The sequence below is a fragment of the Macaca thibetana genome, chromosome 3, assembly GCF_024542745.1.
Source record: "Macaca thibetana thibetana isolate TM-01 chromosome 3, ASM2454274v1, whole genome shotgun sequence".
NCBI lineage: Eukaryota > Metazoa > Chordata > Mammalia > Primates > Cercopithecidae > Macaca > Macaca thibetana.
In genome coordinates this window covers 140596282-140610024 of record NC_065580.1, presented here as the reverse complement: position 1 = coordinate 140610024, position 13743 = coordinate 140596282, and the positions used below count along the sequence as shown (strand labels likewise).

Genomic DNA, 13743 nt, shown 5'->3' with positions numbered 1-13743 from the left:
CTGTCCTTCTCATTACCATCTAAATTAGCTCCAGTAGCTCCCATCAAAAATCAAATAACGGCGGGGCACTGTGGCTCATGCCTGTAATCCCAGCACTTTGGGAGGCTGGGGCGAGTGGATTACCTGAGGTCTGGAGTTTGAGACCAGCCTGGCCAACATGGTGAAACCTTGTCTCTACTAAAAATATCAAAATGAGTCGGGCGTGGTGACGCATGCCTGTAATTCCAGCTACTTGGGAGACTGAGGCAGGAGAATCGCTTGAACACGGGAAGTGGAAGTCGCAGTGAACCGAGATCGTGGCACCACTGCACTCCAGCCTGGGTGACAGAGCAAGGCTCTGTTTCAAAAAAAAAAAAAAAAAAAGAAAAAAATATATATATATGTAAAATTTTCCTGTGGAGACAGGGTCTCTACAATTTTTTTTGTAGAAATGGGATCTTGCTATGTTGCCAAGCTGGCCTCAAGCGATCCTCTTGCCTCAGTCTCCCACAGTGCTGGGATGACAGGCATGAGCCACCATGCCCAGCCTAAAAAATATATATATCTTTTTTTTTTTTTTTTTTGATGGAGTTTCGCTCTTGTTGCCCAGGCTGGAGTGCAGTGGTGCAATCTCGGCTCCCTGCAACCTGAGTTCAAGCAATTCTCCTGCCTCAGCCACCTGAGTAGCCGGAATTACAGACACACGCCACCACATCTGGCTAATTTTTTGTACTTTTAGTAAGTGTCACTATGTTGGCCTGGCTGGTCTCGAACTCCTGACCTCAAGTGATCCTCCTGCTTCTGCCTCCCAAAAACATTGGGATGACAGGCATGAGCCACCACACCTGGCCTAAAAAACCCCAACTATCTTGATTCCATTTCCTCTTCTCACAGCTGCACCAGCTTTGTACATGGTCCCCTACCAAGCTGAGATACCCAAAGTCTGGTCCACATTGTTTTTCTCCACTGCCTCATTTCTCACTCACCCATTGCAAATGCCCTAGGCAAAGCTACAGCGGCTTCTACCCAGTCCTCTGCACACTTCTCAGTGCAGGCTTGCTTCACGTCTCTGCAGCATTCAGCACAGTTTCCGATTCCTTTTTTGGAACCCTCTTTTCTTTTGGGTTCCAGAAGTCTGCATCCTCCTGATTTTCTTCTTAGTTCGCTGGCTTCTCCTTTGGCAATTTGTTCTCCACCTGACCTCTAAATGTCAGAGTTCCTCAGAGCTTGGTCTTAGGCCATCTTGTCTTTTCCCTGCACCACTTTATGATGTCATCTGCTAGAATGTGCCACTCACTCCTGGGGCTCTGTTCCAACCCAGATTTCTCTGCTGAACTCCAGGACTGTGTCTACAGCCACGTATTAAACATTTCTCCTGGATTTCTCAAAGAACTAAAAATAGAACTACAGTTTGACCCAGCAATCTCATTACTGGGTATTTACCCAAAAGAAAAAACTTCTACCAGAAAGAAATATGCACTCATATGTTCCTTGCAGCACCATTCACAAGAGCAAAGACATAGAATCAGTTTAGGTGCCCATCAACGGTGGACTGGATAAAGAAAATGGTACATATATGTTATGGAATACTATGCAGCCACAAAAATAAATGAAATGAAGAAACATGTTTTTTTGCAGCAACATGGATGCAGCTGGAATCCATTCTCTTAAGTGAATTTAGAGCAGGAACAGAAAACCAAATACCATATGTTCTCATTTGTAAATGGGAACTAAACATTGGGTACTCATGGTCATAAAGATGGCAGCAATAGACACTGGGGACTACTAGGGGGAAGAGGGAAGAAGAGGGGGCAAGGGTTGAAAACTATTAATACCTATTGGGCTGGGCACGGTGGCTCACACCTGTAATCCCAGCACTTTGGGAGGCCGAGGCAGGCAGATCACTTGAGGCCAGGAGTTCAAGACCAGCCTGGCTATCCTGGTGAAACCCCGTCTCTACTGAAAATACAAAAATTAGCCAGGCGTGGTGGTGCGCACTTGTAATCCTAGCTACTTGGGAGGCTGAGGCAGAAGAACCACTTGAACCCAGGAGGTGGAGGTTGCAGTGAGCCGAGATCATGCCATTGCACTCCAGCCTGGGCAATGGAGCGAGACCCTGTCTCAAAGAAAAAAAAGAAAAACTACCTATTGGGTACTGTGCTGACTACATGGGTGATGGGATCAATTGTATTCCAAACCTCAGTGTCACACAATTTACCCATATAACAAACCTGCACATGTAACCCGTGAATCTAAAATAAAAGTTAAAAAAAAAAAAAAAAAAAAAAAGAGGCCGAGCGCAGTGGCTCATGCCTGTAATCCCACCACTTTGGGAGGCTGAGGTGGGCGGTTCACGAGGTCAGGAGATCAAGACCATCCTGGCTAACTCGGTGAAACCCCGTCTCTACTAAAAATACAAAAAGTTAGCCAGGCCTGGTGGCGCTTGCCTGTAGTCCCAGCTACTCAGGAGGCTAAGGTAGGAGAATCACTTGAACCCAGGAGGCGGAGGTTGCAGTGGGCCGAGATCGCGCCACTGCGCTCCAGCTTGGGCAACAGAGTGAGACTCCGGCCGAGTGTGGTGGCTGACACCGGTAATCCCAGCACTTTGGGAGGCTGAGGCTGGTGGATTGCTTGAGGCCAGGGGTTCGAGATCAGCTTGGGCAACATGCCAAAACCCTGTCTCTACAAAAAAAAAAAAATACAACAAAATTAGCCAGGCATGGTGGTGTGCACCAGTAGTTCCAGCTACTGGGGAGGCTGAGCTGAGAGGATCATCTGAGCCCAGGAGGTTGAGGCTGCAGCAAGCTGTGATCACGCCACTGCACTCCAGCCTTGGTGTCAGACTGAGACCTTGTCTCAAAAAAACAAAACCAAAAACACCAAAAAAAAATTTTCTCGGCCGGGCGCGGTGGCTCAAGCCTGTAATCCCAGCACTTTGGGAGGCCGAGACGGGTGGATCACAAGGTCAGGAGATCGAGACTATCCTGGCTAACACGGTGAAACCCCGTCTCTACTAAAAAATACAAAAAACTAGCCGGGCGAGGTGGCGGGCGCCTGTAGTCCCAGCTACTCGGGAGGCTGAGGCAGGAGAATGGCGTGAACCCGGGAGGCGGAGCTTGCAGTGAGCTGAGATCCGGCCACTGCACTCCAGCCTGGGCGACAGAGCGAGACTCCGTCTCAAAAAAAAAAAAAAAAAAAAAAAAATTTTCTCCACAGGCACTTCAAACCTGAAACTTCCCAATCTTAAACTCTTGATCTTCCTCCCAGAATATGTTCCATCTCAAATGTTCTGCTCGAAGTAAACAGTAACTCCAGGCCATCAGTACTAATTGTTATTTTTTTGTTTTTGTTTTTGTTTTTGTTTTTTTGAGACAGAGTCTCGCTCTGTCTCCCAGGCTGGAGTGCAGTGGCACAATCTCGGCTCACTGCAAGCTCCGCCTCCCGGGTTCATGCCATTCTCCTGCCTCAGCCTCCCAAGTAGCTGGGACTACTGGCGCCCGCCACCTCGCCCAGCTAATTTTTTGTATTTTTAGTAGAGACGGGGTTTCACCATGTTAGCCAGGATGGTCTCGAACTCCTGACCTCGTGATCCGCCCACCTCAGCCTCCCAAAATGCTGGATTACAGACGTGAGCTACCGCGCCCAGCCTTGTTTTGTTTTGAGACAGGGCCTGGCTCTGTCACCCAGGCTGGAGTGCAGTGGCACAAATTCAGCTCACTGTAACCTCTGCCTCAGGAGTTCAAGTCATCTTCCCACCTCAGCCTTCCGAGTAGCTGGGACTACAGGCGCACGCCACCATGTATTCTTTTTTTTTTTGTAACGACGAAATCTTGCTATGTTGCCCAGGCTAGTCTCGAACTCCTGGACTCAAGTGATCCGCCCACTTCAGCCTCCCAAAATGCTGGGATTACAGGTGTGATCCACCATACCTGACCCTAATCCATATTTCAATGTCCATCTGCCTCCTCTATAGATTGCAGGCTCCATGAGGGGGGTGCACCTGTCATTCACAGTTGCATCCTCATTGCCTAGGGCAGTGCCTGATACATCATCAGTATACTGTATATATACACCAGTGTATATATGTACAACAGTGATGTATACTGATATATACATCAGTAAATATCAACGGAATGAGTTAAAACAGGAAAGCTTATTAGCACAGAAACCAAAGCAGAAGCAGCAGCACATATGCCCTCTTGAGATTGACAAAACTGTGCTGTAGTCCTAGGCTGCTGGTTGTTAAGTGACTTTAGGGAAGTCACTGTGGCCATCTGCAGATTGAGGAAATTGACGTAATTATCTCTGAGGTCCCTCCCAAATTCTCATGTGTAGTTGACATCTATTATCTATTGCTTATATGTCACTGAATTGGTAGGTATGCATAAATAGAATTTGCCCCTAACTACGAATGTGATTGTGTATATTTTCTTTAAAAAAAATTGGGCTTTTGTTTCTCATATTGAGAACTCTGTTATGCCATTGTTGAATTTCTCGCAGATTTCCCCCCACCCACCTTCAAACTCTACTTCCTTAGACAGATTTGGCAATAGCTTTGTAAGTGATATGGACATAATTGCCTACAATAATGAAAACCTACAGGATTCTTTTTTCATTTTCCCTTTGGCATGTTTACTATTCCCTGCCCCACCAGGCAGGGAATTCTGAGTGTGTGAGTGTGTGCACCCCTTACAAAGACGACTACTATGTTACTAACATATTCGATTTCGAAAAAACAATTGTAGGCTGGGCGCGGTGGCTGACGTCGGTAATCCCAGCACTTTGGGAGGCCGAGGTGGGCGGATCACGAGGTCAGGAGTTCAAGACCAACCTGGCCAACATGAAACCCCATCTCTACTAAAAATGTAAAAATTAGCCAGGCGTGGTGGCACGCTCCTGTAATCCCAGCTACTTGGGAGGCTGAGACAGGAGATTCGCTTGAACCCAGGAGGCAGAGGGTGTAGTGAGCTGAGATTGTGCCATTGCACTCCAGTTCTGGGTGACAGAGCAAGACTGGGTCTCAGGGAAAAAAAAAAAGAAAAAGAAAAAACAATTGTTTTTGAAAAACGATTTGTAATGTCTTTCACAGAGACTAAATGAACAGTATGTTTTGATACTTTTTAAAAAATAATTTTGTCTTTTTAGATTCCGATTCATGTGCACATGAATGTACCCATGTACATGGTTGTATCTCATGATGCTGAAGTTTGGGGTACAATTGATCCCATCACCCAGGGTACAGTACCCAATAGGTAGTTTTTCAACCCTTCCCGCCTCTAGTAATCCCCCGTGTCTACTGTTCCCATCTTTATGTTCGTAAGTACCCAATGTTTAGCTCCTACTTATAAGTGAGAACATGCAGTATTTGGTTTTCTGTTCCTGCATTAATCCACTTAGGATAAAAGCCTCTAGCTGCATCCATGTTGCTGCAAAGGACATGATTTCTTCTTTTTTTTCTTTTCTTTTGCCTCGCCTCCCCTCTCGTCCCCTCCCGTCCCCTCCCTCCCCCTCCCTTCCCTCCCTCCGCCCCTTTTCTTTCTTTACTTCTTTCTTCCTTCCTTCCCTTTCTTCCCTTCCCTCCCGTCTTGCTTCCTTCCTTCCCTTCCCTCTCGTCTTTTTCTTTCTCTCTTTCTTTTCTTTCTTTCTCTTCCTTCCTTCCTTTCTTTCCTTTCCCTCCCTCTCTCTCTTTCTTTCTTTCTTTTCTGCATCCATGTTGCTGCAAAGGACATGATTTCTTCTTTTTACTCTTTCTTTTCTTTTTTGCTTTCCTTCCCTTCCTTCCTTCCTTTTCTTTTCTTTCTTTTACTTTCTTTTCTCCTTTCATCTTTCTTTCTTCTTTTTTTTCTTGAGTCAAAGTCTTGCTCTGTTGCCCAGGCTGGAGTGCAGTGAGTGGTGTGATTTTGGCTCACTACAACCTCCACCTCCCGTGTTCAAGCAATTCTCCTGCCTCAGCCTCCCCCAGTAGCTGAGATTACAGGCCCGTGCCACCACACCCGGCTAATGTTTGTATTTTTAGTAGAGACAGGGTTTCACCATATTGGCCAGGCTCGTCTCAAACTCCTGACCTCAAGTGATCTGCCCACCTTGGCCTCTCACAGTGTTAGGATTACAGGTGTGAGCCTCATCTCGTTCTTTCTTATGGCTGCGTGTTTTTATACTTTCAAATTACAGGGACTCAGTGAAGGCTATTCATTGCCTTGAACTTCCCAAAGCAGTTCCACAATCAATCGGGTTCTCAGTAAGAATCCAAGACTTGCAGGGAAAATGCTGTCAGTACCCCCATTTAACAGATGTGGAAACTGAGGCCTAGACCTACATTCTTGTCCCTTTACAGACAAAGTCCCTGGAGGAGGGGGTTCATCTAGAGGCTCGTACAGATATACTGGAATGTAAAGTTTTGGCTGCCTGGGTTCATACCTAAACTCTGCAGCCTCAGGTCTCTTTCCACTACTAGAAGATGGGGAGAAGGCTGGGTGCTGTAGCTCACGCTTGTAATCTCAGCATTTTGGGAGGCTGAGGCGGGCACATCACCTGAGGTCAGGAGTTTGAGAGCAGCCTGGCCGACATGGTGAAACCTCGTCTCTACTAAAAATACAAAAAAAAAAAAAAAAAAATATAGCTGGGCAGGGTGGCGGGCACCGTAATCCCAGCTACTCCAGAGGCTGAGGCAAGAGAATTGCCTGAACCCAGGAGGCAGAGGTTGCAGTGAGCCTAGATCATGCCACTGCACTGCAGCCTGGGCGATAGAGTGAGACCCTGTCTCCAAAAAAAAAAAAGAAGGCTGGGCGCAGTGACTCACGCCTGTAATCCCAGCACTTTGGGAAGCAGAGGCGGACGGATCACTTGAGGTCAGGAGTTCGAGATCAGCCTGGACAATACGGTGAAACCCCGTCTCTATTAAAAATACAAAATTAGCCAGGCGTGGTGGCACATGCCTGTAATCCCAGCTACTCGGGAGGCTGAGGCAGGAGAATCGCTTGAATCTGGGAGGCGGAGGATGCAGCGAGCCGAGATTGTGTCATTGCACTCCAGCCTGGGCAACAAGAGTAAATCTCCGTCTCACCAAAAAAAAAAAAAAAAAAAAAAAAAAAAAAGAAAGAAAGAAAGAAAGAAAGAAAATGGAGAGAATGTTAGCACTTAATTTCCCAGAATTGTGAGACTTAACATATGTCAGCCTGGGCAGCATAGGGAGACCCCACCTCTACCAAAAATTTAAAAATTAGCCGGGCATGGTGGCTGGGGCATGCCTGTGGTCCCAGGTACTAGGGAAGCTGAGGCAGGAAGATCACTTGAGCCCAGGAGATGGAGGTGGCAGTGACCTACCATCACGTTACTGTACTCCAATTAAAAAATAAGTGTGGGGCCAGGCGCGGTGGCTCACGCCTGTAATCCCAGCACTTTGGGAGGCCGAGACAGACGGATCACGACGTCAGGAGATGGAGACCATCCTGGATAACACGGTGAAACCCCGTCTCTACTAAAAATACAAAAAATTAGCCGGGTGTGGTGGCGGGCGCCTGTAGACCCAACTACTTGGGAGGCTGAGGCAGAAGAATCGCTTGAACCCGGAAGGCGGAGGTTGTAGTGAGTAGAGATCGCACTCCAGCCTGGGAGACAGACTCCGTCTCAAAAAAAAAGTGTGGAACTCAATAAATATGAGTTGTTATTACAGTGGCAAGCCCTGAAAGGGGGTCTACAAAAGCCCAGTGGGCGAGGCTGAGGAAATGCCTGGGCACGACCCTTCTCATGGCATTCCCGGGGCGCCCGCATCAGCCCGTACCCACTCACGCTCGGGGACTTTCTCGGAATCGCGCTTCTTCTTCCAGCCGCCTCAAGGCGGGCCCCGTCCAGCTCTCTTTAGCTCCGCCCCCTGATGAGGGGGCGTGGCCTCCACAGGGCCGGGGCGTGGCCCAACCGGGAAATGGGGCGTCGAACTCCCCTTCCCAGTCTGGAGCCACCCAATCAAGGCGGGGCGGGAGACCGATCACGTGACCCGCAAGCGGTCTCACCCTCCTCATGTGCCAGTACCACCTCCTCCAGTCCCAGAGGGGGGATGTCTTATTCCTTTCCGGGAAGCAAACCCTTTGAGTACGGTTTGCGTCCACATAGCGTGAGGGTGAGATCCTTGGGAGCCACTGGGACCGTCTTTGCCCCCTCGGTGGGGTTTTGTCTCCTGGCTTCCCCCAAGTGCGAGGCGTTGGTCTCGCCCAGCCGGGTCTTGGGCGCGGCGGCGGCAGCCGCGTCACTGGCGGGCGGGATCCCTCCGCTCTGGGGAGGCAGCGCTGGCGGCGGGGTTGGGGCCACTGAGGAAATCCATCCGCGCCGCCGCCGCCTCCGCCGCGGAGGAAGACAGCGCCGCCCGCGCGCCGCCAGCGACCCCGCCGCAGAGTCCCACCGCCACAGGTACCTCCGCTGGCAAAAGGAGTCCTCGCGCCCCCCAGCCCCAATTTCCCGCAGGGGAACCTCTCTTCCTTCGGTCTCCCCGGGCTGGCCTCCTGGGAGCGGACGTAACTCCCCAGACCTCCCCTCCCTTCCTATCTGGCCCCGTCGCTCCCAAACCCGGAAGGGGAACTGGGGGGGACCCTCGCCCCCCACGGTGTGTGCACTTCCCCGCACCATCAGCGAAGTTTTTGCCCGACCCCAGACCCCAGCCCAGCCCCGACTGCCTCTTGCTCCCTTGGAAGTTGGGGGGCTAAATTCGGGGCTTCCTCTAGGCCCCGCCCCGCCCCCTTTCCCCACCGCCACCCTCCCGCCTGCCCCTGGGGAGCACCCCTCGTGTCCTCCACTGTCGCACCCCTGCCGGCCCTCGCCTTGCACAACCCCAAAATCGGGGAGAAGCAGGCAAGGCCGCGCGCCACCCTTCCTTTAGTCTCCACCCTACCCCCGATTTGGGTTCTGCTCGTGGTTTCTGGCCCCACTCCCCGAAACCGGAGCCCTCGGCGCCCTATTCCCTTTACAGATCCCCACCCGAAGCCCAGCTCCCAGGCACCCGCCCCCCGCCCAGCTTTCTTTTGGGCAAAATGGAGGTCGTGGGGGCTGGAGGGCCAGGCCCACTGCGCTTCGCAGCGCCGCACCAGCCCGCGCCTTCCAGCTGCGAGATCCAGGGACCCTCCCGTCACCTCTCCTGGGCCCCGCCAGACCTGCGGAGGCGGTGGCACCCCCATTTCTCTATGGGACCCTGGCTGCTATATCCCTGGAATCTGGGGGCTGCTGAGGGCCCTGCGGGGTGATGGGGACCGAGGGCTGAGAGCGTCGCCCCCGCCCCCAGTTTCTTCCTCCAGCCCTGCTTCCTTCTGCCCTGGGCCTCCGGCGGTGCCGCCAGGCCTGGGCTGCTAGTAGCTGGAAGAGGCTTTGTGCGGGCCTGGGGGTTGGGTGGAGTAAGGAGTTCTGCCTGCGCCCCCCACACCCCGATTTTGAGGGTCACCCCCTGGCACTGGCGTAGAAAGCTGAACTTACAAGGAGGGGAAATGTCAGTGGGGAATAGGAACGCCCTGTGCCTGGGGGAAGTGGGAGCTGGGTGGGGGACGCCTGGGTCGGCCGAGTGCAGTGTGTACGGCCGGATCGCACAGGTGTCCCGCGGGTGGGGAAGGACTCAGGCGCCCGGAGCGGAGCCAGCCAAGCCTCTGGGGCCCGGGCGCGAGCCCGCTGGCTGGGCCCCCCAGGTGTCCAGGGCGCCGGGGCCAGGCCGCCTGGGGCCTCCCGCCCGCGCCTGGGAGAGAGCAGCTCCGCGCCTCGGGGCCGGGGACCTCGTTGCGGAGCCGTAATTACTCGAGAGCGGCTCCCACGGGCTTTCTGCGGGCGCGGCGGGGCGGGCGGTCTCTGCGCTGGAGGGAGCAGCGGCTCGGGGCTGCCTTCCCCGCCGTTGTCACCCCCACCCGCGGCGGACGGCTAATGGGGCGCAGCCGGAGCAGGGATTATCCGGGGTGAGCTGTCCAGAACCTATTAGCTCCCAATCGGCTTTTCCCAAATCCTGTAAACAGCCACCCGGGCCGGTTCTGGGGAGGGGCGGGAGCCTGGGTCGGGCGGGGGCGATGGGGCCGGGGGTGGGGTCACCCACCCTACAGGTCTCAGCCGTGGATGCGGTTGCCTTGGCAACGGGGCTAGGGTGGGGGCATTTCACCAATGAGGTGCTCTCGGTCCGGGTGACGGTTGCCTAGGCAACCCCACGAACAGCCTAGCTTCCCCCTCTGGTCGCTCCCCCCCACCCGCCACCGTCGAAGCTGGGGGTGTGTGTGGAGGGTGTGCGCCTTGTGGGGTGAATTTCAAGAGGCACCTCCCCTTTTAAAATTAGGTGCTTGGGGGGCGGTGCCGGTGCGGGCTGGGGCAGACGCCAGGTCTGTTTTCGAAGGGACACCCCCCCCCCCAGTTCCTGCCGCGGGTGTCCCGCCCGGGCTGTGTCCGAGGGAGGGGTTTCCCCCGCGCTTCCTCTTGCACTTCCCGCTCCGTTTCCGGGGGGCGGGAGGAAGATTGGGGAAGTCGGCTCTTACTCGGCGACGTCTCCGTTGCCGGAGACCCTGGTTGTGCCGCCGCCCCTCCCCCCTCCCCTTGCTTACCCCTTCCGGGCCGTGCTGCAACCCCGCCTTTCCCCCCACTTCCCCGGCGGCCTCGGGCCTGACGTCAGCCCTGCATCCCCCAGGCCTCGGGCCAGCGGCCAGGAGCTGCCTCCCCCAGCCCCCGTCCCGCGGCCCCCAGCCGCCCCCAACCCCGCCCCACGGGCCCGGCGCCATGAGTGAGCTGGAGCAACTGAGACAGGAGGCCGAGCAGCTCCGGAACCAGATCCGGGTGAGGGCCTGGTGCGGTATGGGCCGGGAGGTGTGTACACCTCCCGGTGCCCTGGACCGGGCTGGGTGAGGGTGTTGGTGGGGGAAGGGGGAGGGAGGGCTCCTTAGTGGCTCAGAATCTGATTTTGTCCACTCCTGTCTTCTCGCCCTCTCCTACCCATCCTACCGTCTCTTGCATCTCTTTGGCTCTGCCATTCCCTATAGGATGCCCGAAAAGCATGTGGGGACTCAACACTGACCCAGGTGAGGGCACTTGGTGGTTAGGAGGTGACTGGGGTTGGAGGGCAAGGATCGGAGGCCGCTGCTCACTGCAGTCCTGCTACCTGGGCCTCCCTGAGCCCATTCTGTCTCTACCTCCAGATCACAGCTGGGCTGGACCCAGTGGGGAGAATCCAGATGAGGACCCGGAGGACCCTCCGTGGGCACCTGGCAAAGATCTATGCCATGCACTGGGGGACCGACTCAAGGTGTGTGTGTGTGTGGGCTGGCGCTGTGGGCTGACTTTCTAGCAGGCTGTGGGAGTAGCCTCCGATCTGGTGGGGTGAGTAGGCCACCAGAATACCCAGAGTATGTCTGGAAATAAGGTGACTCCCAGACATGCCCGCCAGACCTGGACAGGCAGGACCATGCTGGTGAGAACTTGTGGGCTGCAGCTGGAGACTGTCTCTCAGGTGGCTCATACCTGTAATCCCAGCATGTGGGGAGGCCAGGGCAGGATCACTTGAGCTCAGGAGTTTTGAGACCAGCCTGGGCAACATAGTGAGACCCTGTCTCTACTAAAAATTGAAAAATGAGCCGGGTGTGGTGGTGCTCGCCTTGTAGTCCCAGCTATGTGGGGGAAGCTGAGATGGGAGGATCACTTGAGCCTAGGAATTCCAGGCTGCAGTGAGCTGTGATGGTGCCACTGCACTCCAGCCTGGACAACAGAGACCCTACCTTCTCCTACCCAATGGGAAGGGGGTGTGTCTTGCTTTCATGGCATCCTTCTGCTCTCCCTGCACCATTCCCCACCAGGCTGCTGGTCAGCGCCTCCCAGGATGGGAAGCTCATCATCTGGGACAGCTACACCACCAACAAGGTAGGGTGGTGCGGGCTGGGGGGTGGGGCAGGGTCACAGGGCCCTGACTGGCTCTGACCCTGGCGCTGTCTCTGCTCCACAGGTTCACGCCATCCCGCTGCGCTCCTCCTGGGTCATGACCTGTGCCTATGCGCCCTCAGGGAACTTTGTGGCCTGTGGGGGGCTGGACAACATCTGCTCCATCTACAGCCTCAAGACCCGCGAGGGCAACGTCAGGGTCAGCCGGGAGCTGCCTGGCCACACTGGTGAGGGGCCTGGCCCGGCTAGCACCCTTTTTGGGGTCGGGAGGTGCACTGCCCTCCGTGTGGAGACCTGGCTGACCAGCTCCTTCCCCAGGGTACCTGTCGTGCTGCCGCTTCCTGGATGACAACCAAATCATCACCAGCTCTGGGGATACCACCTGGTGAGGCTCTGCCAGGGCTGAACAGTCTGGGCGAACTCCTACTTCCTGCCTCAGGGGCCATGTCCCAGTGCTCAGCACGCAGCGTGCACTGTAGTCTCTCTCTCCTGGTGGGCACTAAGGGGGTCAGGGAGGGATGCATCCCCTCCCCACCTAAGGCTCTGACAAGAACCTCCCTGAACCCTTTCACAGGGTTGGGCTCACGTGGTGGGGCGGGGAGGGCAGGGACTCTGTTCTTTGCCCCGTCTCTTATCTTTTCCTTCTTCCTGTCACCTCTCCAGTGCCCTGTGGGACATTGAGACAGGCCAGCAGACAGTGGGTTTTGCTGGACACAGTGGGGATGTGATGTCCCTGTCCCTGGCTCCCGATGGCCGCACGTTTGTGTCAGGCGCCTGTGATGCCTCTATCAAGCTGTGGGACGTACGGGATTCCATGTGCCGACAGACCTTCATCGGCCACGAATCCGACATCAATGCGGTGGCTGTGAGTTCTGGGGCGAGTTGGGCCAGGCCCTCTCCACCAGGCTCCTGGCCCTGCCCCTCGCCCTCACCCCATCCCGGTCCCATGTCCTGCAGTTCTTCCCCAACGGCTATGCCTTCACCACCGGCTCTGATGACGCCACGTGCCGCCTCTTCGACCTGCGGGCCGATCAGGAGCTCCTCATGTACTCCCATGACAACATCATCTGTGGCATCACCTCTGTTGCCTTCTCGCGCAGCGGCCGGCTGCTGCTCGCTGGCTACGACGACTTCAACTGCAACATCTGGGATGCCATGAAGGGCGACCGTGCAGGTGAGAGCTGGGGGCCCAGGCTGGGCGGGTGGGGACCTGGAGCCTAGGCCAAATGGGTTCTGACTTCTCCCTTCCTCACAGGGGTCCTCGCTGGCCACGACAACCGTGTGAGCTGCCTTGGGGTCACCGACGATGGCATGGCTGTGGCCACTGGCTCCTGGGACTCCTTCCTCAAGATCTGGAACTAACGGCCCCACCCCTGCTGGGCCCAGGCCGGGAGGGGCCCTGCCCACGCCCACACTACAGGCCAGGGCTGAGGGGCTGGGCGCACTCCCAGCCCCCTTCCCTGGGCCACGGGGCCTTGGGTCCCTGCCCTCCCACCCAGGTTTGGTTCCTCCCGGGGCCCCCACTGTGGAGATAAAAAGGGGATGGAATGGGGGAAAAGGAGGGGCAGGAGGCCCTCATCCTTCTGCTGCCCTGGGGTTGGGGCCTCACCCCTCTGGAGGCCCAGAGGCAGGAGGTGGAAACCCCAGGAGCTGGCTTTTTTAAAACTGGTTTTATTTTAATTTTTATTATATTTTCAGTTTTTCCATAAAGGAGCCAATTCCAACTCTGTACCTGGTCTCTGCCCTTGCTGTGTCCTTGTTTCTGAACTTTGCTGCCTGAGGGCTGCTGGCGGTGTGGGTGGTGGGGAGGGTATGGGGCCCACCAGGCAGCTGGGGCTGGGGACAGGGTCTGCACTCTCCCTCAGAGCAAAGCCGAAACCCCAGCCC

The 13743-nt window shown here is 55.1% G+C and overlaps 3 protein-coding genes across 3 annotated transcripts in view; 2 read left to right on the top strand and 1 right to left on the bottom strand.

Moving 5' to 3' along the window:
• The window catches only part of GNB2 (G protein subunit beta 2), a 92335-nt gene extending 78748 nt beyond the window's left edge, over nt 1-13587 (top strand). The window contains exons 2-11 of the mRNA XM_050783876.1: nt 8316-8382; nt 10616-10761; nt 10965-11003; nt 11121-11227; nt 11775-11838; nt 11921-12083; nt 12175-12241; nt 12520-12721; nt 12814-13030; nt 13112-13587. Coding sequence (XP_050639833.1) covers nt 10705-10761; nt 10965-11003; nt 11121-11227; nt 11775-11838; nt 11921-12083; nt 12175-12241; nt 12520-12721; nt 12814-13030; nt 13112-13218 — 1023 coding nt within the window. The 5' untranslated portion in view covers nt 8316-8382; nt 10616-10704 and the 3' untranslated portion in view covers nt 13219-13587. The remainder of the gene's footprint in view (nt 1-8315; nt 8383-10615; nt 10762-10964; nt 11004-11120; nt 11228-11774; nt 11839-11920; nt 12084-12174; nt 12242-12519; nt 12722-12813; nt 13031-13111) is intronic.
• Nucleotides 1-13743, top strand: part of POP7 (POP7 homolog, ribonuclease P/MRP subunit) — a 123240-nt gene that overhangs the window by 78432 nt on the left and 31065 nt on the right. The gene's annotated exons all lie outside the window — the stretch shown is intronic.
• ACTL6B (actin like 6B) overlaps nt 1-13743 on the bottom strand; it is a 41776-nt gene that overhangs the window by 25084 nt on the left and 2949 nt on the right. The window lies entirely within an intron of this gene.